This window comes from Anoplophora glabripennis, unplaced genomic scaffold (assembly GCF_000390285.2).
Source record: "Anoplophora glabripennis isolate ALB-LARVAE unplaced genomic scaffold, Agla_2.0 scaffold1010, whole genome shotgun sequence".
Lineage (NCBI taxonomy): Eukaryota > Metazoa > Arthropoda > Insecta > Coleoptera > Cerambycidae > Anoplophora > Anoplophora glabripennis.
The window spans coordinates 120,797-142,616 of NW_019417237.1; the positions used below are offsets into that span (position 1 = coordinate 120,797).

A 21,820-nucleotide genomic window follows, 5' to 3' on the forward strand; every position below is an offset into this window, starting at 1 on the left:
ACTTGCATTAATATCGACTAACTGCCTGTTGTCGTTTGGAGAAATTGAAGATCTTTAAAAAATGTTGTGCTTTGGGGGTGGCGATCGCCACATCGCCACACCCTCTGGATCCGGGCCTGCGCCACCGTATTATACTCATTTTTCTCTACCTGCTCTTAAAATTAATGACATTATGACTGAATCACCCTGTATAATTTCCGACCATGTTCCTAGTTACCCTAATGGGCGTTCATCTTTCTTCCTCAGGTAAGATGTCCGAAAAAGAGTACACTTACAACGGCAGGAGATGGCGCCCACAGCCTACTGTATCTGGCGGCAACAGTTTTTTCCATGCAGTATTTGGCGAAGGACGGCCTCGTCTAGACAGAGACGCCAACTTTAGGAGGAGATGCTCGCTGAACTTCCTCACATATTTCCAAAGCCTAACGAAACCACAACCTCTCAAGGAGCGACTGGAGAAAATCCTAAATGCCATAGAATCAGATGAAGACTACTTCACACTTTATAAGGGTCTTACTGACGGACTGTCTTCTTCAGAGCAAGCAGTTAGTTTAAAGGAAATTCCCATTATCTCAGCTCTAGAAAATACAGTCATAGTGGTGTTCACGGAAGACAAAGAAGTACCTTGCATATTTGACCCGGAGGAAAACCTCCTGGGAAATTACCCCTGGAAGATCAAGGCAGATGTGGAGGAAGCTGTCATTTGTGTACGCGACAACGATTACGTTAGTCTTTGCTTCGACAGGTACGAAACACCCTCTCTTAAGTTATCACTGGAGGAATCGACGGTGGAGCCGGAAGGAGAGGTAGAAGAAAAAGAAGACAGAGTTATACCTACAAGGAAATGCTACTCGAAACTGAGTGGCTCGGCAGGTATAAAGGGTAGCCTGTACCAAATAGACCTACTCACGATTTATCTGTTGAAAGCGTCGAAGCTCAACGACAGCTTTTGGCTGTCCACAGAAAATAAATGCGCGGGTAAATTTGATGACGTGGTGTTGGAGACCCCGCCCGAAGGAGGAAATGCAATGAAAGCTTTCTTACTTCAAGCCAAGCACAGGCAGAAGAAATGTGTTACCTACGACGACTTGTACCAAACAAACTCCGACAAAGATGACTTCAGTCTTCCTATGTACTACCTTTCTTATCAAAAGATAAAAAGCACTTTCGATGTTCAAAAGATGATTTTGTGTACTAACACCGAGCTAAGGGTCGCTAAAGGGTGTAGCGCCAGGGAAATCAAGAAGGGGTCCCTTGGAGACAACGACCTTTTGTATTTTAAAGATATGAATCACCAGTGCTACACTTTCGATGAAACCGTCGTACCTTTCCTGATTGAAAAAGTAAAGGAGTACAAAGAAAATAATTTGAAAAATCAAAGCTTTCACGAAAACGTTTTCGACTACGATCAAGTCGAGGAATTTCTTTCTAAATTCCAGCTGGTTACCGGTTACCCCACGGAAGGCGATCTGGATGTCGTCATCGAAGAGATGCTTCACGGAGAACAACACTGCAACAAATACGAAACCAAGGACTGTGCCAAGTTCGTAAACAACAAGATGATGGAGTGGTTCGAGGGAAAGCAAGGAAGGTACCTCACCCGAGACACACTGAAGATCTTCCTCAGCGAGTTCCGCAGCACCAAATTCTGCGAGAAGCTGCGCAACTTCCACATGCACGTCGATGGCGACAGCCTGAGCTACAGCAGGACAAAGCGACTGCTGCATATTGAATCCAGAAGGGGGTATGTCTTGAACATGATAAAAGCGTACTGCGCTTTGTACACAACTAAACGGAAGTGTCTCTTTTTGAGTCCCAACGAATATTTTGCTACACAGATCGAGATGGTGCAAGCGTTCGAAAGGTCTGGGTACGACACCTTGGTAGCTTGCTTCAAAGCTTCCGACGCGGTTTCGACAGAGGCGATGTCTGATAAAATTACAAACGTACTTAAGAAATACGCTTGGAAGAGAGTTATACTCATTACTGGTAAATCTGACCGATTGGCGGAGGTTTTGAGAAAGAAAAACGGGGATAACTATGAGGAAGTTTACGAAAATATTTCCTTCAATGATTTGTCGATGGAAAGTCAGAACAGACTGCTGATGAGGGTGATTCAGTTCTTCCATACGTCGATATGAATTTGTATTATGTTGCAGTGTTTATTTAAGTTAATTTTTTTGTTAAATAAAGAGATATAGTACACATGACAGAATATTTGCTTTTTTCCCGAAAAGATAATTTCCAGGACAAATTAATAAATAATATTTTCATGCTTCTTTATTTAAAAAACTGCATTTGCAACCAAGCAGATAAGCTCATGATATAGTCCAGTAATCAACGGTAAAAATAGGGTATTACCTCCGAATTCTTGACAAACGCACCGATTTTCATGAAAATTGGTGAGTAACCTCATTTCACCCTCCTTTACAAAAGTTATATATCCATAATGTGTGCTTATTGTTTTTAGATGGTGAAAACTAACTCTTCTTGCAAGAAACGTAAAAACCATAGATTTAAGTGTTATGTCGACAGAATAAGCATTCTTTTGTTTTGAATAATAATTTTTGATTTGTAGCAACATTTCAACCTTTAAAATCCACCCTTTGAGGAAAAAAAAAATAGTTTTCGCGGCTCTCAAATGTTTTGACGGAGCAATAATGAAGAATTGAAAATTTTTTACTGTTTATGAAATAATACATGATTTATTGCAACGTTTCAACCCTCAAAAACCGCCCACTGATGATTCATTGCAACGTTTCAACCCTTAAAAACAACCCTTAATGAGGAATTGAAGAATTTTTACCTGTTTCAAAACACTCAACGATACATTACTAAATTCAACCAGATTACTTAAAACTTCAAACTTAAATTATGTAATTAGTGAAAGGGAAAATAAAAATTATTTGTGCATTATACAATTATTATATTTTATTATCAAAAATTTACATATCATCACTGTCGACTTCCTCTGTTTGGACATGTGCGTGTGTGTGTTTGTTCGTATATTACGCCTCGGAAACTATAAAAAATTAAGCCATTTACACGATCCGACAATTTTCACTGAATAATACGATTCGTTTTTTCACGATAACTTTTTTAAGTTTTAATATTTTTTATCGCTCCAAAAAGAAATTTGCAGGGAATTGCAAGAGCTACATATCAACCTTTATAGTTGAAGGGTCTTGAACTCTTCGTTTTCGAGATTTTTAGGTTTTAAGGGCTCAAAGAAGGGGCTTACAGGCAAATGCAAACTAAAAATCGTAATGTCTCAATTAATTTTTGTTCTACAGAAAAATTGAAAGAGAGGAAAAATATTATAAAAAAGAGACGTATCTTGTTTAGTTCTTGAGTTATTTAGAAAAAAAGGATTTTTTTTAAATTAATTTTTTTTTTTCATTTCAAACTTTTTTTTAAATTTAGGCATTATAAGCCGGTCAAACTTGCAGAGCCTATTATTAGTACCTAAATAAAGTCAACTGTACATGGATTACGCTTAGTTTCTATTTTTATGGTTTAGCCATAGATTTTATTGTTGATTTTTTCTCCGAAAAAATGAGATGACTATTTTCTTTCCAACATAACTCCGCGAGTTTTTTCCAAGCACTTTAAAAAAGGTTGTATTCATTTTCTTCGAAAAATTAGTTCTTTCGCCATTATTTTACGGTAAAAGTTCGATTTTACTTTCCGAAAAATAAACAATCACATTTAGAGAGTGATAACTCGGTTATTATTACATCTACGGTAATCAACAAAAAATGAATCGATTCGTTATTTCAAAAGCTTTATTTTTGCTTTATATGGGTTTTTCGATAAAACGCAAGGTTTTCGAGTTATTTATCAAAAATGGTTGAAAAACATGCACTTTTTAGATGAAAAATCGACATTTTCAATCGCAAATAACTCGGAAAATATTAATTTTTGGAAAAAACGTTATGGAGCATTTTTTACTTAGAATTCATCCCTCTATTGATTTTTGCGATTAAAATGGGTGCCTTCATTGCCACCCCCGAGAAGGGGTGGCATTCACCCCCAGGGTGAAAGCATACATCGACACTATGTAACTTTTGTTTCTTGAGCAATTTTCTACTTACTGTTAAACTTACCACGAAACTAACAGTTAACAGATTATTAACGTTGAACTAAACTGATATTATTTAGAAGATTAACGATAAATTAAATTAAAATAAAAACAGAATCGGTGAATACAAATAAATACAACAGCAAGCGCACACGGCAGCACGAACGTCTCTGAATTGACAGATCGTGTCCGAAGGAAATCTAAGAAAATGGAAAGTAATTTCGATCAAATGGAAGTAAATTTTAATATCTTACGTAACATTTATATGTGACGACAGCTTCAATTATTCTGGATCGCTCGGTATTTCCCCTGAATCACTATCAAACATTTTTAACAATAACAATAACAATATCGTTACCTGGTACCCATTATGACAACATTTTNGGAATTGCAAGAGCTACAAATCAACCTTTATAGTTGAAGGGTCTTGAACTCTTCGTTTTCGAGATTTTTAGGTTTTAAGGGCTCAAAGAAGGTGGGGCTTACAGGCAAATGCAAACTAAAAATCGTAATGTCTCAGTTAATTTTTGCTCTACAGAAAAATTAAAAGAAAGCGTAAATATTATAAAAAAAGAGAACTTTAATTTTGAACTCTTGCATTTTCACGTATCTTGTTTAGTTTTTGAGTTATTTCGAAAAGGATTTTTTTTAAATTAAAATTTTTTTTTCATTTCAAACTTTTTTTTAAATTTAGGCTTCAAAACCAGTCAAACTTGCAGAGCCTATTATTAGTACCTAAATAAAGTCAACTGTACATGGATTACGCTTAGTTTCTATTTTTATGGTTTAGCCATAGATTTTGTTGATTTTTTTTCACCGAAAAAATGAGATGACTATTTTCTTTCCAACATAACTCCGCGAGTTTTTGAGCTACGAAATTTTTTCAAGAAGCATTTTAAAGGTCTTTCCAAGCACTTTAAAAAAGGTTATATTCATTTTCTTCGAAAAATTAGTTCTTTCGCCATTATTTTACGGTAAAAGTTCGATTTTACTTTCCGAGAAATAAACAATCACATTTAGAGAATGATAACTTGGTAATCAACAAAAAATGAATCGATTCGTTATTTCAAAAGCTTTATTTTTGCTTTATATTGGTTTTTCGATAAAATGCAAGGTTTTAGAGTTATTTATCAAAAATGGTTGAAAAACATGCACTTTTTAGAAGAAAAATCGACATTTTCAGTCGCAAATAACTCGAAAAATATTAATTTTTGGAAAAAACGTTATAGAGCATTTTTTGTGATTAAAATCAACCAATCAATGTAATGAGTTCTTATGGGAATGCAATCTCTGAAGTATGTGATATATTTTTTTGCGGTATGAATGAATTAAGAAATGTTGCACAGGCATCACTATAACATTTGCACTGTTATTTCATCTTTGGTATGTGTGTATATGTGTGTATGTCTATATTTGATTTGTATTTAGGCACTACTTAATTGTTTCTAAAATTATTATTTGCTTGCTCTGTAAATGGTTTATAACTGTTGGGCAATAAAGATTATTATTATTATTATTATAAAAAATGGGTGCCTTCATTGCCACCCCCGAGAAGGGGTGGCATTCACCCCCAGGGTGAAAGCATACATCGACACTATGTAACTTTTGTTTCTTTAGCAATTTTCTACTTACTGTTAAACTTACCACGAAACTAACAGTTAACAGATTATTAACGTTGAACTAAACTGATATTATTTAGAAGATTAATATAAAATAAAAACAGAATCGGTGAATACAAATAAATACAACAGCAAGCGCACACGGCAGCACGAACGTCTCTGAATTGACAGATCGTGTCCGAAGGAAATCTAAGAAAATGGAAAGTAATTTCGATCAAATGGAAGTAAATTTTAATATCTTACGTAACATTTATATGTGACGACAGCTTCAATTATTCTGGATCGCTCGGTATTTCCCCTGAATCACTATCAAACATTTTTAACAATAACAATAACAATATCGTTACCTGGTACCCATTATGACAACATTTTAAATAATAATGTCGGTCCCATCACGATACTCGACTGATACTAATTGGTTGTTTCATTTTTCAGGTACAGTCGAGTCTGCGAAATGACCTTCGAATATGAGGGGCGAAAATGGGACGTCAGGCCGACAACAAACGACACCAACAGCTTATTCCACGCAGCATTTGGTCATCGAGAAGCTAACGGTGACTGCTACACCGACGACATAGCGTCAGTTCGCAGAATGAACTGGCAAAATTTCCTCAGTTACTACGAATCCAGACCAAGACCAACTTTCTTGAGGGACGCCTTACAAGAATTATTCAAAAAACACGGTTGGAGCGTTGAAAACGACGACACCTTCAAGGAGTACGTAAGATATGCTGGAGAAGACCGGCAGGTTCTTTTGGACGAACTTCCCGTGATAGCTTCTTTGGAAAACACCAGGATTGTCTTATTGGAAGACCAAAACAGTCCGAAGATTATAGAACCATTGACGGAAGCTCTAGGTGATTATCCATTAGCAAACATAAGGCCAGTAAAAACAGCCGTTGTAGGCTTCAGAGATTCGGTATATTCCAAACTTACTCCTCGGTATCAGTCAGTTGGTGAGGAGGAAAAGGGTGCACCACCCAAAAGCTTCCGAAAGGCGCCTATTTCATTTTTGGGTGGAGTCTGGTACGAAATGAACCTGCTAAGTATCGTGATGTTAAATGCTTTGAAAAAGTACGATCATTGGCGTTTAAGCACCGAAGATTCTAGAGCAAGATACTTTGATGATTTAGTACTAGAATTTGGGCCGGATAACTCTGCTTTCCTTTTGCAAGCAAAATGGAGAAATAGGAAGAGAAGGGTGCACCTTATAGATTTGTTCAGTAATAATAGTAAATTCAGTGATTTCGCTTTAGCCAAATACTTCTTCGCGTACCAAAAAGTGAAGGACAACTACAAGATAAATAGCGTTACGCTTTGCACAAACACTGGTATAAAATTTGATGAGTTGGAAGACTGCGTGAACTCAAGATGTTTGAGTGAAGATGACTGGTTATATTTCGAAGATAATAGAAGTATCTGTCACACGTTCAAAGACAAAATTCTACCAGTCCTTTTGCAAGAATTTAACAATTATAATGGCGTTGTGGACCAACAACACCTAATCACAGAAGAAAACGTTAAAAACTTCCTCAGAGACTTCCGAATAGTTTCTTTGTATCCCAGAGGTAAGAGTTTGGAGCAGGCCATTGAGGATAAAATCGTAGACATGGGTTTGTCGGAAAGATACGACGGTCTTGACTACGCTAGACATCTGAACAGTAAGATAATCGAGTGGCATGACGAGATTCGTGGTGAATACTTGACGCCTTTGCCTGCTAAGATAATTTTTTGTGGCTTGCGAAGCGATAAGCTGCTAGCGAAGCTGCGGCGCCTCCAGCTTTCTTTAAAACCAGACAGACTTCATGTCGCCACGACCAAGAGAATATCACACATCGTTCCTCAGAACGATTACACTCTCAGTCTCCTAAAGGTGTCCAAATTCTTGGCGAACGAAGAATCCAAAACTTTGTTTCTTAGTACAAGCGAATCTGCACAAAATCAAAAGATGATGGCCGAAGCTTTCGAATCGGAGCAATATTCTTACTTGGTAATTTACAAAACTACACAGAGTCGAAACGTTCAAGAGTTATGCGACGTTATTATGAGAGTACTGAGTGCGTTTGGTCACAAGAAAGTTATCATGATTGCTGATCGGCAAGATGAATTAGCCGGGTTGCTTAAGGCTCGCGACAGGAGCATTTTTGACGCAATAGACGACAATGTAACTTTTACCGATTTGACAGAGAGCAGTCAGGAGCAACTGTTGGAAAAGGCCATTTTGTTCTACGAAGCAAGTTTGTAATTGTTTTAGATTTATAGCCGCCTTGTAGTAGTCCTGTCATTTTAGTTTCGTCTTCATGAAAGTATTACCTACAAAAAAATTACTATAATGAAAGCTTTTCTGGATTTTATAACAATAAAAATGATGGAAACATCTATCTTATCTTTCCATTAATAATAAATAAACTTATTTTGGGGTTTGTTCTCTTTACCTAGTTACGAAATATATAAACTCCAAATACGTCACAAAAAGACACTAAATGGACCAAAGAATTCTTTTTTTGTTGGATATTCCAAGGTGTGTGTAAATTTGAAAAGATGATCTGGTCCTTGTAAAGTGTTACTTTACATGTAATATTTTGATTAAAAATCTCGTCCGTCTTTCTTGAAACAACTACGAGAAATAAAAATATGAAGATAAATCTAAGGGTTTGCAGGGAGTCCATTCCATTTTATTAGAAAAACAATTTTCAAATGTATTAACCTGTTTTAAAGCTTAAATTCTGCACAAATTAGAACAGTTCGTAGAAGAAGAAGAAGAATTTCTATTGTCTCATATAGTCTTATATAGTCAAATTAGTCTAGCCCTAGCCTAGTTAGAAGTTTATTGAATGGGGTTATTTATTAGCTACTGTAGCTGTAACTGTTACAGCAACGTTTTCATCATAACGACAAGATTTCTGGAGGCGGTGCCATTAGGGTTATGCCAAATATAGTCAACTTCGATTAAGCATAACTCAGAAACTATGTGATAAAATGCAACCACGTTCATAATTAATTATACTGAAAGTTTCGTGATTATCTTGAAAGTGATCATTTAGGTGATAAGAACCTTAATTACATGTTCTACACAGTTGACAATATCGCTGTCTAAATGTACACATTTAGCGGACTGTCACATTGTGAGAAGCAGAGAAGGTGTTGGCATAACTAGGGGTTTAGCGAATTCAACAACTGTTACTCCAAAATCACTTGTTGGCCTTCGTTTCGGTCAGGTGTTCGCGTTTCAACCGATGTATTTCAACGCAATCATTATATTTCTTCATAATCGCATATTTACGATTTGTCATATCCACACTTGTTGCTATTCAATGCCCCCATTTTTGCCAATATTTTGCACAACGAACAAAAGGTGATAATTCACTCGCGAACATTTTTTTATGCATCAATTGAGGTCTTCTCAGACTCCTAATGTTTGATCTTTAGCAACACACACCGGTACATTGGCATTTATGAAGACCCTTTATGCTTCAACATATGACGTCCGATACCACTCCTGTATCTAGTTTCATAATCGCAGTCGTTACACTTGTACGTTTGAACCTGCGAGGGATCTTTATGTTTTAGTTGGTGCTGTTTGATATTACCCTTTAATTTAGTTTCGTAATTGCACTCGTTGCACCTGTACATCTGAACTTGAGAAGAATCTTCATGTCTCAATTGGTGCAGTTTAATATTACTCTTGTATTTAGTTTCATAATCGCAGTCCTTACACTTGTATATTTGAACCTGCGAGGGCTTTTTATGTCGCAGTTGGTGCTGTTTCATATTCATCTTGTACACAGTTTCGTAATTGCAGTCCTTACACCTGTACATTTGAACCAGTGAAGGATCTTTATGTTTCAGTTGGTGCCTTTTGATAGCATTCTTGTATTTACTTTCGTAATCACAATCGTTACACCTGTACATTTGAACCTGTGACGAATCCTTATGCTTCAATTGGTGTTGTTTTATATGGTTGCTGTATTTAGTTTCGTAATTGCAGTCGTTACACCAGTACATTTGAACCTGCGAAGGATCTTTATGTTTCAGTTGGTGCTGTTTTATATTGCTCCTTAATTTAGTTTCGTAATTGCAGTCATCACACCTGTACATTTTAACCTGTGAGGGATCTTTATGTTTAAGTTGGTGATCTTTAACGTAACTCCTGTATATACTTTCGTAATCGCAGTCGTTACACCTGTACATTTGAACCTGCGAAGGATCTTTATGCTTCAGCTGGTGCAGTTTGATAGCATATTTGTATTTGGTTTCGTAATCGCAGTCGTTACACCTGTACATTTGGACCTCTGAAGGATCTTTGTGCTTCAAGAGGTGCCTCTTATTTTCAGTTTCATACTCACATGATTCATATTTATATACTTTCGAATCGCTGTCGTGTTTTGCTGAAAAACGGATCCCACTTCCATGCTCTTCTGCATCTTTACAGTCATTGAATGATACAATATTGGAGGTCCGCAGTGGCGTGTCGCTGAAAAAATTGCATATACAGGGTATTTTTGAAATTCAGGTTTTTAATTTTAAAAGGTTACAGGTGACACATGCCAAAAATTGCGTTTCACAAAAAATTACTCTAATAAACTGTCGTATACAGGCTGTTACAAATTCGCTTCTCACTACAGGGATCTCGAAAGCAGTAAGAGATACGAACTAGCTTAAATGGGGGCAAAGTTGCGTAACCAGCGGACTAACATTATGCCTCTAAAATATCAAGGCTAAAATGATTAGTTTTCGAAATATTTGAGAAAAACCGAAATTTTGGAAATCCCCTTTTGCTTCATTTCAGCCTTGCTTGAGGTAATATTGAAAAAGGAACATTTTCTCATGGCCACTTTTTGCCCTCTATAATAATAATAATAATAAAAAATTCAAATCAAACAGTTGGGACATTTTGGTAAGTCTGTAGTTCCAGGTACATTTGCCACAGCATAACAACCGAAAAAACCTTCGTACTTTAAAGCTGTCAGTTCTATTTGGCTTTTAAATTGTCATTCCCCTCACCCCTTATGTTAGAACAACGATTCCCAAAGGGGTCTATATCGACCCCTTTGGGGGTTGATTCCAAACTGCAAGGACCCTCATTGAATACAAAATTAGGCTCACACATTGTAAACATAGAGAAAGATAATCATTTATAGGAGATAAGCGCCTGATTAAATTAATTAAGTTCAATACAATGAATTATTTTAATTCAATGAGAGTGGTTTTTGAATTAACATTTCTAATAATTTTTTTGTTTTGAAATTATGGTCTTCGTATATATTCTTATATCTTCATTATTATTTATAACCCTGATGAACATTATTAACTAATACCTTTAAAATAGCGTAAAAATTAACAAACCAGACCAAACTGGCTTTCTTCTTGCAATCTGCTTATTTGTACGATACTGTTTATAACTTACATAAACTCTAATTTGTTGGTTTATCATCAGATAGAACAAATTTAATCATATAGCATGTGCTGGTATTTTTTAAATTAATATTAAAATAGTCTTCTCTTACCTCCTTTCCTCATCTTCCGATTTTATGTCCACATATTCAGCTTTGATCGACATTTCCATCTCAATATCAAATTCCTTGTCCAGGTTTTCAGTTTTAACGAATAAACCAAAAGCAGAAGTATCTAATTGACTTCCTGTGGCAGAACTACCAAAAACACTTTTAATTTTTTCTTCTACCTCTGAGCAATCTTTTAGGAAAGTGTTGTGAGTACACAGAGAATCAAAGCATCCCTTACAAACAACGGGATCTTTGACGATATCTATATTCTACAAAGCAGTTTTGTTAAACTACAAAATTCACAAGTAATTAATATTTTTCATACCATTTCAGGAGCCAATTTTTCAATAGCTTCAAGTTCCTGTTCACGTATGCACCTAAACTCACTTTCTACTGGGTGCATACATAATCGACATATTTTCTGACTGCAAGGAATATCAACTAACTCGCTTTTCTTTTGTTGCATGTACACTTCTCTTAAGTCGAGCTGTAACATTTTTTCGTTATCCACATAAAGCATAATTGTGTTATCGGTATTCAGACATGTTGACTTAAATTCTGATGCCATATTTAACTTTCTTCTGCAAATGTTACATATAACCTCTTTGCACTTGCCATCAAATTTCTGAAAAATATGCAACTTTAAATAGAAAAAAATAAGTGTAGCGGAAAATAACGGTTAAATACTAAAAGCTACTTTACATTTGAGACTGTTAGGATCAAATCTAATTATATTTTACTGTCTTACCAATTTCAGCAAAATAACGTCTAGAATGTCTCTGATAATGTTGTCTACCACTTCAAAACTTTCATCGGTTATATTTTTAAGGCAAAGCCTACACGAAGTTTCCTTAACATCACTCATTGTTCTGCAATAATCTTCTTTTACGTATAAATAGAACACGGATACAAAAAACAAAAATATAAAGTCTTCACTTCTAACCTAACCTTCCTGGCTTCTTATGATCTTATGGTTGTGGTTGGTTAGGAATAGAGATGGGCGAAATAACAAATAACCTATTCGTACCGATTCGAGTGAACCGATCCCGTCACAGACGAAATCGTGAATAGTGCACCCGCACTTGCGCAATCCATACAGTGCAGGTGTCGAGTGTATTTGTATCATGCGCCACCTTCTCAAACGATAATTAAGTAGTAGAAACACATTTTTAATCAAATAAATACAAGGAAATAAATCCAAGAAGCAGTAAATATTTATTAAAAAAAATTTTTTTTCTTACAAATTTTCTTAATCGCTAATAGTCAACAGAAAGCAGGTCCTATAATTGAATAAAAATAATACATAACTCTATTAAACAATCTATTTCATGTGTATGCTAAATAACGACACTGATCGCAGTGTACTAAGAAGAGAAGGCATAAATTGTGACAAATACGGCTCAATTAAACCAGCTCCCCGAGAGCATCTGGGAACTATGAACCGGGCCAACAAAATGAGCCGAATTTCCCATCTCTAGTTAGAAATGTCCCGCGAAACAAGGCAAGTTCGGTATCGACATCCAGATGCTCTAGCTTTGTCTTTTCATCTCCTATAATTAGAAAACAACAAAACACTTCTAAAGCTTCTAGATGTTAATACCGAACCAGTGGCGTAGCAAGGGCTCTCCGGGTCCGTGCGCAAAGTATATAAAAGGCCCCTCTTTTCCGGAAATTTCAATAAATTAAAAATAAACGTCCGTGACTGTGTACGTACTGTGATAACTGTATTTCGATAAAAATTAAAAACAATAAAAATAAATAAAAATCATACAAATGAAACTCCATCCGCTCCAACGCCCGTCAGTCACGAACAAAGAAATACAAATTTCGGGCACGCCATCGGCTCGCTCTTTTCTTTATTCAACAAACTACATATTTACAAGTTTTATTTTAAAATGTAATTTATAGTAATATTAATAATAATATACATTTTAATTACATTGAATATACCATTTATTTATTTAATAAAAACTGCAACGTGATTACTACGTTATCCTGCACAATGCTGCCAGCTCTTCGGTATGAAAATGGCACACAATTCAAATCTTGCGTTACTTTAGAAACTCCAACCAATGTAACGTACACCAACTTTAATAAAAAAATCTCTACCATTTCGAAAATGGTTGAGATTTCGAAATACGTTTATAAAACCAAGAATAAAATAATTTACTTGCAGAAAAATACAAAGTATATAAAACATAAAACAATTTTAAAAGTTATACGAATAAACAATACTTGATAAGTTTACACTTGGTTCAAGAACATAAAGTAAAATATGTACATACATCACAAAATGCCTATCACAGAAAGACATCAAACATGTATAATAAAACAAAACAGGAAAGAAATACATAAATATACAGACAAAAAAGTATTTATATGTTTACGGAATCAGTCGATTCGGATTAATTGTATTAATAAAAATATTTACTTATTGTTTCCTGAGGTGTCCTCTTGAATGCATACATTGATAGATTGTCTACTTTCAAGGAATCAAATACAGTGTTATACAGGGTGTCCCTGAAAAGGATGGACAACGCTTGACCACAGGTTCCTTGGATGAAAATAAGACTATTTAGCTTAACTTAACTATATACAAAAATGCACGCCTGCTGAGATATAGCCTTCTAAATATAGAACAGATAACCTAGTTTTTCTCAAATAATTTGAAAACGTTTATGGATTTCGAGTAAAATTGGCATTTTTACACATTAGATAATATAAATTAAATTTAAGATAATTAGAACAGTCTAGTACGAGGTGTCATATAATAAAGAAACAAATTCATAACAATAATTAAAAGGTTCAATGTCAAGCTAGGTGTGATTTAATTTTAGCTTAGTTTGTTTCTTATTGCAATTTATACTTTTGCTGAACAAACTGATATGTTATTAGTTCTGGGCTATTGTGAAGGAAATTGTTGTGCTACTGTTCGAACATATGCTGAAAGATTTCCTAATCGAAGAATTCCAAATCACAAAACATTTGCTAATGCGGAGAGACACCTTCGGGAAACAATACATTTTTAACCTGTAACATTAAATCGTGGATAACGTACAGCTGGAACTATTCAGCTGGAGGAACAAATTTTGGAAAGGGTCGAAGAAATTCCTCAAGGCATTTAGCTTTCAAAAAGTTCTGTTAATAGAGTATTAAAAGACTAGTTATTACAGGTTACTATCCTAACAGGTGGATAGGTAGAGGAAATAATGCCCCTTTAAAATGGTCACCTCGATCAACCACTTTTCAGTAAATACAGAAAACGAATAATGGGAAAGAATACAACATGAAATTAATGTTATTAGAGGTAATACACAATTATTGGATAAAATTCATTTTAATTTTCGAAGAACTAATGCATGCGTTTAAGAACAAGGAAGTTACTTTGAGCATTTACTGTATATTATTTTAATGTGATTACAAATATCAATTTGGGTTTATTTAAAATATTACTGTTTTATTTTTATTTTATTGATTGATCATACTAAGACTAAAACTGTGTAGTTATTTTTTTTAATGTGGCGTTTCTTCATTATTATTCAATGCTTTGAGGCTGCAGCTATAAATTATTTTTTGCAAATCAGAATTTTTGTCTATACTTAATGTATAAAAATATAGTGCTTATTTTTAAAAATATAGATTCTGGCTTCACTGGCGTACACACAAAAAAATTACGGGATAGCCAGTGGCACACAGGCACTAGAAAGGGAACATCCTGTATATGTATTATCACCTAATTTTTTATTTATGTTGCGCTTAAATAAAAAAATAACTGTACCAAATTCGAAGTTTCTAAGAAAACTAGTTTTCAAATTATTTGAAAGAAACTAGGCTAAATAGTCTTATTTTCATCCAAGGAAGTTGTGGTCAAGCGTTGTCCATCCCTGTCAGGGACACCCTGTATAGTTGTAGGGGCTAAATCTAGTAGTGATCTTTGGCCCAAATTTTTTTACATAAAAGGAGATAAGTACTTTTGTTTTCTTCTGGTTTCATAGTTATGAGACATTTCATGCTTATTATCAGTATAATGATACCTACAAACACAGTTGTAGTAATAAAGTTGTCTTACATCGAAGACTTTGGCGTCAAGCTACAACTCGTTACTAGGGTAAGTTAATTCTTTTTACATCATCTTTAAAAATCTCTTTTGTTGAATTGTGAGTGGCTCAATGTGACTACTAACCGCTAATGAAGTAAACAGCTTTCTATCACAAAAATCATGTATATTTATTTTACATTAGACCTTTCAATTAAATTTGTAAGAAACAGAAAAAGTATTGGTGTCATGTCCACACTTGTCGCTCTTTATTTGCACAACGAATGAATGGTAATAATTCACATCTGCAAATCTTTCTTTGTGCATCAATTGAGGTTTCCTCAAAGACTCCTTGTGTTAGGTTGTAAATAAACAAAGGATACTGGTCCATTTGCATTTATGAAACCTCTTTATGCTTCAACATGTGACGTCCGATACTTCTCCTGTATTTAGTTTCATAATCGCAGTAGTTACACCTGTACATTTGAACCTGTGATGGATCTTTATGTTTCAATTGATGCTTTTTGAGATAATTCTTGTATTTAGTTTCGTAATTACAGCAGTTACACCTGAACATATGAACCTGTGAAGGCTCTTTATGTTTCAGTTGGTGCTTTTTGATGTTACCCTTTAATTCAGTTTCATAATCACATTCGTCACACCTGTACATTTGAACCTGCGAAGGATCTTTATGTTTCGACTGATGACTTTTGATATTCATCTTGTATTTAGTTTCGTAGTCGCAATCGTTGCACCTGTACATTTGAACCTGAGAAGGATCTTTATGTTTCAGTTGATGCACTTTGATAGCATACTTGTATTTACTTTCGTAATCACAGTCGTTACACCGGTACATTTGAACCTGTGAAGGATCTTTATGCTTCAGTTGGTGCTGTTTGATATAACTCTTGTATTTAGTTTCGTAATCGCAGGTTTTACACCTGTACATCTGAACCTGCGAAGGATCTTTATGTTTCAGTTGGTGCCGTTTGATATAACTGTTGTACGTAGTCTTGTAATCGCAGTCGTTACACCTGTACATTGGAACCTGAGAAGGATCTCTATGTTTCAGTTGGTGCACTTTGATAGCATACTTGTATTTACTTTCGTAATAACAGTCTTTACACCTGTACATTTGAACCTGTGAAGGATCTTTATGCATCAGTTGGTGCTTTTTAATATAACTCTTGCATTTAGTTTCGTAATCGCACGTTTTACACCTGTACATTTGAACCTGCGAAGGATCTTTATGTTTCAGTTGGTGCCGTTTGATATAACTGTTGTATGTAGTCTTGTAATCGCAGTCTTTACACCTGTATATTTGAACCTGACAGGGATTTTCATGCTTCAACAGATGCCTCTGAACTAATGTCTCATTTTCAGTTTTATAGTCACAGGACCCACATTTATACAATACTTTGCGCTCCTGCTTGGATTCGACTTCTGATCCATTCTCATGTTTACATCCATACCCTTCCTCATCTTTACAGTAGCTCTCCTCGAATAGTACAACATTGGAACTCTGAAGTAGCATGTCGCTGAAAAAATTGCAAATACAGGGTATTTTTGAAAATCGAGTTTTAATTTTAAGAGGTTAGGTGACACATGCCGAAATATTGCGTTTCACAAAAAATTATTCTAATAAAGGGGCATATTTACATTCAAAGTTAATGAGATGTAATTATTAATTATACATTTGTACCACCGCGCAGAAACAACTCAGTGCTTGCTATCATTCCTATCGCCGTGACTTTTAGACTTGACTGAATTATGCGTTATTAAACAGGATAGTAAAATTTAACAAACTTGACCAAGCTGGCATTCTCCTTGCAATCTGCTTACGTAAGCACTAATTATTTTGTAACTTGGTAAGATCTATCCTTTTTATTCCAAGAAGTTAAAAAATTTAATGAATTAATGAAATCTAGTGTAGCCTTCGTTGTACCAATATCTGATTTAATGCCATACTGAATGTTTTATAATGATCTCAAATAATTTGTTAAACCTAACTCTTGACGATTGTTTAAAAATTTGTACGATGCCGTTTATAACTGACATAAACTCATAATTTGTTAGTTTATCATCAGATGATACAAATTTAATCATATAAGTTACGAGGTATCAGTAGGGACATGGATCAAAAGGAAAGAATCAATACTTGATATCTGTATCGGTATCGAAATCAATTTTCGATACCTACTCGGATTAAAACAAAAGGCATGGATACTTAAAAATTTTCCTACTTTCTTATTTTAAAGGATGCTGATCACGAATCTGGAGTTATTTTTGTGCGGACGATCCTAGTTATCGAGAAAAAATACTTTATATAGCTTTCAGAACATCTGTAATGAACAATAAATATCGTTTAAGTAACGCATTTTCACAAATTTCAAGTAAAAAAAATATATTTAATAAATAAAAATTTTGTAATTTGAATTCGCCATTTGAATTCGTAATGACTTCTTCTTCTTCTTTTTTTGGCCTTCACCCAGAGGGTATTTAGCCAGTGTTCGTGTTTTCAGTTTTGTGATGACAACCATNTTCAGTTTTATAGTCACAGGACCCACATTTATACAATACTTTGCGCTCCTGCTTGGATTCGACTTCTGATCCATTCTCATGTTTACATCCATACCCTTCCTCATCTTTACAGTAGCTCTCCTCGAATAGTACAACATTGGAACTCTGAAGTAGCATGTCGCTGAAAAAATTGCAAATACAGGGTATTTTTGAAAATCGAGTTTTAATTTTAAGAGGTTACAGGTGACACATGCCGAAATATTGCGTTTCAAAAAAAAGGGGCATATTTACATTCGAAGTTAATGAGATGTGATTATTGATTATACATTTATACCACCGCGCAGAAACAACTCAGTGCTTGCTATTATTCCTATCGCCGTGACTCTTAGACTTGAATGAATTATGTGTTATTAAACAGGATAGTAAAAATTAACAAACCTGGCCAACCTGGCATTCTTCTTGCAATCTGCTTACGTAAGCACTAATTATTTTGTAACTCGGTAAGATCTATCCTTTTTATTCCAAGAAGTTAAAAAATTTAATGAATGAATGAAATCTAGTGTAGCCTTCGTTGTACCAATATCTGATTTAACGCCATACTGATTGTTTTATAATGATCTCAAATAATTTGTTAAACCTAACTCTTGACGATTGTTTAAAAATTTGTACGATGCCGTTTATAACTGACATAAACCCATAATTTGTTAGTTCATCATCAGATGATACAAATTTAATCATATAAGTTACGAGGTATCAGTACGGACATGGTTCAAAAGGATAGTATCGATACTTGATATCAGTATCGGTATCAAAATCAATTTTCGATACTTACTCGGATCAAAACAAAAAGTATGGATACTTAAAAATTTTCCTACTCTCTTATTTTAAAGGATGCTGATCACGAATCTGGAGTTATTTTTGTGCAGTCGATCCTAGTTTTCAAGAAAAAAATACTTTATGTAGCTTTCAGAACATCTGTAAGTAATGAACAATAAATATCGTTTAAGTAACGCATTTTCACAAATTTCAAGTAAAAAAAATATGTATTTAATAAATAAAATATTATTTATAGCCTCAATCTGCCCTTTACAATTATTCGTATTGTCATTGCAGTTCTTACGTCCTCTTCATATGTGTTCATCATCATTAAAACATGGCATTTTTCCGTACCCTGCGTATTCCATACCAAATTTTCAATTTTGCAAAGAAAAATTGTACGTAAAGCCAATGAAAATACGATACGATACTTTTCTCTCAGCATCGATATTAATAAAGTATCGAAAGGAATGTATCGATACCAAAATACCTTAGTATCGAAACAAAAGTATCGATAGCCCGTAAGTATCGAAATATCATTCGCGTCCCTAGATATCAAAACAACGCTCTGCTATTTTTTAAATTAATATTAAAATAGTCTTCTCTTACCTCCTTTCCTCATCTTCCGATTTTATGTCAATACTTTCAGCTTTTATCGACATTTCCATCTCATTTATATCGAATTCCTCGTCCAGGTTTTCAGTTTTAACGAATAATTCCAGTGGAGACGTATCTATTTGACTTCCTGTGGCTGAACTATAAAAGTTACTTTTANAAATAAAATTATTAGGTAGGTTCCAAGATTTTCTAAATCTTGGTACCACAAGTTCATAACAGTTCATCATGTCGTGGAATTTGTAAGAAAATTGTGCCTACTTTCTAAACTATTTCATGGAACTTTTTTAAATATATTAAAAATAAAGATAAAGGCAATTTATTTACTATAGCGTAAAATGCCCAAACCGCCACAAAATTTTTCCTACTTCCCTATTTTCAAGCTAAACACGAATCTGAAGGCATTTTTGTGCGGCCGAAACTAGTTTTCGAGAAAAACTCTAACCTGGACATTTGACAACACTAGAATCTGCACTATTTATAACACTGTATACTTTATATAGCTTTCAGAACATCTGTAATGAACAATAAATATCGTTTAAGTAACGCATTTTCGCAAATTTCAAGTAAAAAAAATATGTATTTAATAAATAAAATATTATTTATAGCCTCAATCTGCCCTTTACAATTGTTCGTATTGTCATTGCAGTTCTCACGCTCTCTCCATATGTATTCATCATCATTGAAACATGGCATTTTTCCATACCCCGCGTATTCCGTACCAAATTTTGAATTTTGCAAAGTAAAATTGTATGTAAAGACAATGAAAATACGATACGATACTTTTCTCTCAGCATCGATATTAATAAAGTATCGAAAGGAATGTATCAATACCAAAATACCTTAGTATCGCAACAAAAGTATCGATAGCCCGTAAGTATCGAAATATCGTTCGCGTCCCTAGATATCAAAACAATGCTCTGCTATTTTTTAAATTAATATTAAAATAGTCTTCTCTTACCTCCTTTCCTCATCTTCCGATTTTATGTCAATACTTTCAGCTTTTATCGACATTTCCATCTCATTTATATCGAATTCCTCGTCCAGGTTTTCAGTTTTAACGAATAATTCCAGTGGAGACGTATCTATTTGACTTCCTGTGGCTGAACTATAAAAGTTACTTTTAATTTTCTCTTCTACCTCTGAGCAATCTTTAAGGAAACTGTTGTGAGTACACAGAGAATCAAAGCATGGCTTACAAACAACGGGATCTTTGACGATATTTATATTCTACAAAGCAGTTTTGTTAAATTACAAAATATGCAAGTAATTAATATTTTTCGTACCATTTCAGGAGCCAATTTCTCAATAGCTTCAAGTTCCCCATCACCTATGCACCTATACTCACTTTCTACTAGGTGTATACACAATCGACATATTTTCTGACTGCAAACTAATTCACTTTTCTTTTCCTGCACGTACACTTCTCTTAGGTCAAGCTGTAACATTTTTTGGCTATCCACATAAGGAATAATTGTGTTATCGGTATTCAGACACGTTGACTTGAATTCTGACGCCTTATTTAACTTTCTTCTGCAAACGTTACATATAACCTTTTTGCTCAGGCTATCAAATTTCTGAAAAATATGCAACTTTAAACAGAAAAAGGATAAGTGTAGTGAAAAATAAAAGGTAAATACTAAAAGCTGCTTTACACTTGAGACTTTAGGATCAAATTTAATTATTTTTCAATGACTCACCAATTTCAGCAAAAGAATATCTAACATTTCTCTGATAATGTTGTCTACCACTTCAAAACTTTCGTCGGTTATATTTTTAAGGCAAAGCCTACACGAAGTTTCCTTAACATTATCCATTGCTCTGCAACGATATTCTTTTACGTATAAACAGAACACAGATACAAAAAACAAAAAATACAAAGTCCTCACTTCTAACCTAACTTTCTTGGCTTGTTACGGCAGCATCACAAAATATACAATGGAGGCAGCATAGTTGTGCTTGGTTAGGAATCGAAATGAGCGCGCGCCATTATTCTATGGCTAGAAATTGGCCTCAATGATTTGTGATCGAGGGGGATTATCCCTCTTTATCCTGCCTCATCTCGTGTAGGCCTGGACAGCCTTCGTANTTACATATAACCTTTTTGCTCAGGCTATCAAATTTCTGAAAAATATGCAACTTTAAACAGAAAAAGGATAAGTGTAGTGAAAAATAAAAGGTAAATTCTAAAAGCTGCTTTATACTTGAGACTTTAGGTTCAAATTTAATTATTTTTCAATGACTCACCAATTTCAGCAAAAGAATATCTAACATTTCTCTGATAATGTTGTCTACCACTTCAAAACTTTCATCGGTTATATTTTTAAGGCAAAGCCTACACGAAGTTTCCTTAACATTATCCATTGCTCTGCAACGATATTCTTTTACGTATAAATAGAACACAAATACAAAAAAACAAAAATACAAAGTCCTCACTTCTAACCTAACTTTCTTGGCTTGTTACGGCAGCATCACAAAATATACAATAGAGGCAGCATAGTTGTGATTGGTTAGGAATCGAAATAAGCGATGGGCGTTCACGAACACTGGGCTATCACACTTCGTACCCGTTTGAGTGAACCGGTCCCATCTCAAAGACGAAATCGTGAACAGCAGGCAGATTCTGGTT

General features: G+C 34.6%; 3 protein-coding genes across 3 annotated transcripts in view; 1 reads left to right on the top strand and 2 right to left on the bottom strand.

Moving 5' to 3' along the window:
- LOC108911976 overlaps positions 1 to 2,203 on the top strand; it is an 11,897-nt gene extending 9,694 nt beyond the window's left edge. Inside the window, exon 2 of the mRNA XM_018717073.1 lies at positions 247 to 2,203. Coding sequence (XP_018572589.1) covers positions 252 to 2,141 — 1,890 coding nt within the window. The 5' untranslated portion in view covers positions 247 to 251 and the 3' untranslated portion in view covers positions 2,142 to 2,203. The remainder of the gene's footprint in view (positions 1 to 246) is intronic.
- A 5,778-nt stretch (positions 2,204 to 7,981) lies between these two features.
- LOC108911974 (zinc finger protein 142-like) lies at positions 7,982 to 16,774 on the bottom strand. The gene is made up of 7 exons (XM_023456069.1): positions 16,658 to 16,774; positions 15,824 to 16,009; positions 11,530 to 11,829; positions 11,208 to 11,473; positions 9,902 to 10,174; positions 9,291 to 9,511; positions 7,982 to 8,013 (listed from the first exon to the last, which is right to left on the bottom strand). The coding sequence occupies exons 1-7, from the start codon at positions 16,772 to 16,774 to the stop codon at positions 7,982 to 7,984; spliced, it is 1,395 nt and encodes a 464-aa protein (XP_023311837.1).
- A 965-nt stretch (positions 16,775 to 17,739) lies between these two features.
- Positions 17,740 to 21,068, bottom strand: LOC108911975. The gene is made up of 5 exons (XM_023456070.1): positions 20,892 to 21,068; positions 20,478 to 20,768; positions 20,153 to 20,421; positions 19,186 to 19,332; positions 17,740 to 17,941 (listed from the first exon to the last, which is right to left on the bottom strand). The coding sequence occupies exons 1-5, from the start codon at positions 21,006 to 21,008 to the stop codon at positions 17,740 to 17,742; spliced, it is 1,026 nt and encodes a 341-aa protein (XP_023311838.1). The 5' UTR covers positions 21,009 to 21,068.
- Positions 21,069 to 21,820: the final 752 nt, after the last annotated feature.

Excerpts from the sequence above, each read along its gene's own strand:
- LOC108911974 (XM_023456069.1), bottom strand. The coding sequence starts at position 16,774 with ATGCTACTTCAGAGTTCCAATGTTGTACTATTCGAGGAGAGCTACTGT. Across the intron at positions 10,175-11,207 it reads TCGGAAGATGAGGAAAGGAG|CGACACGCCACTGCGGACCT; the intron begins GTAAGAGAAGAC and ends CAATTTTTTCAG. Across the intron at positions 9,512-9,901 it reads CTGAAGCATAAAGATCCTTC|GTGTAAGGACTGCAATTACG; the intron begins GCAGGTTCAAAT and ends TCAAATGTACAG.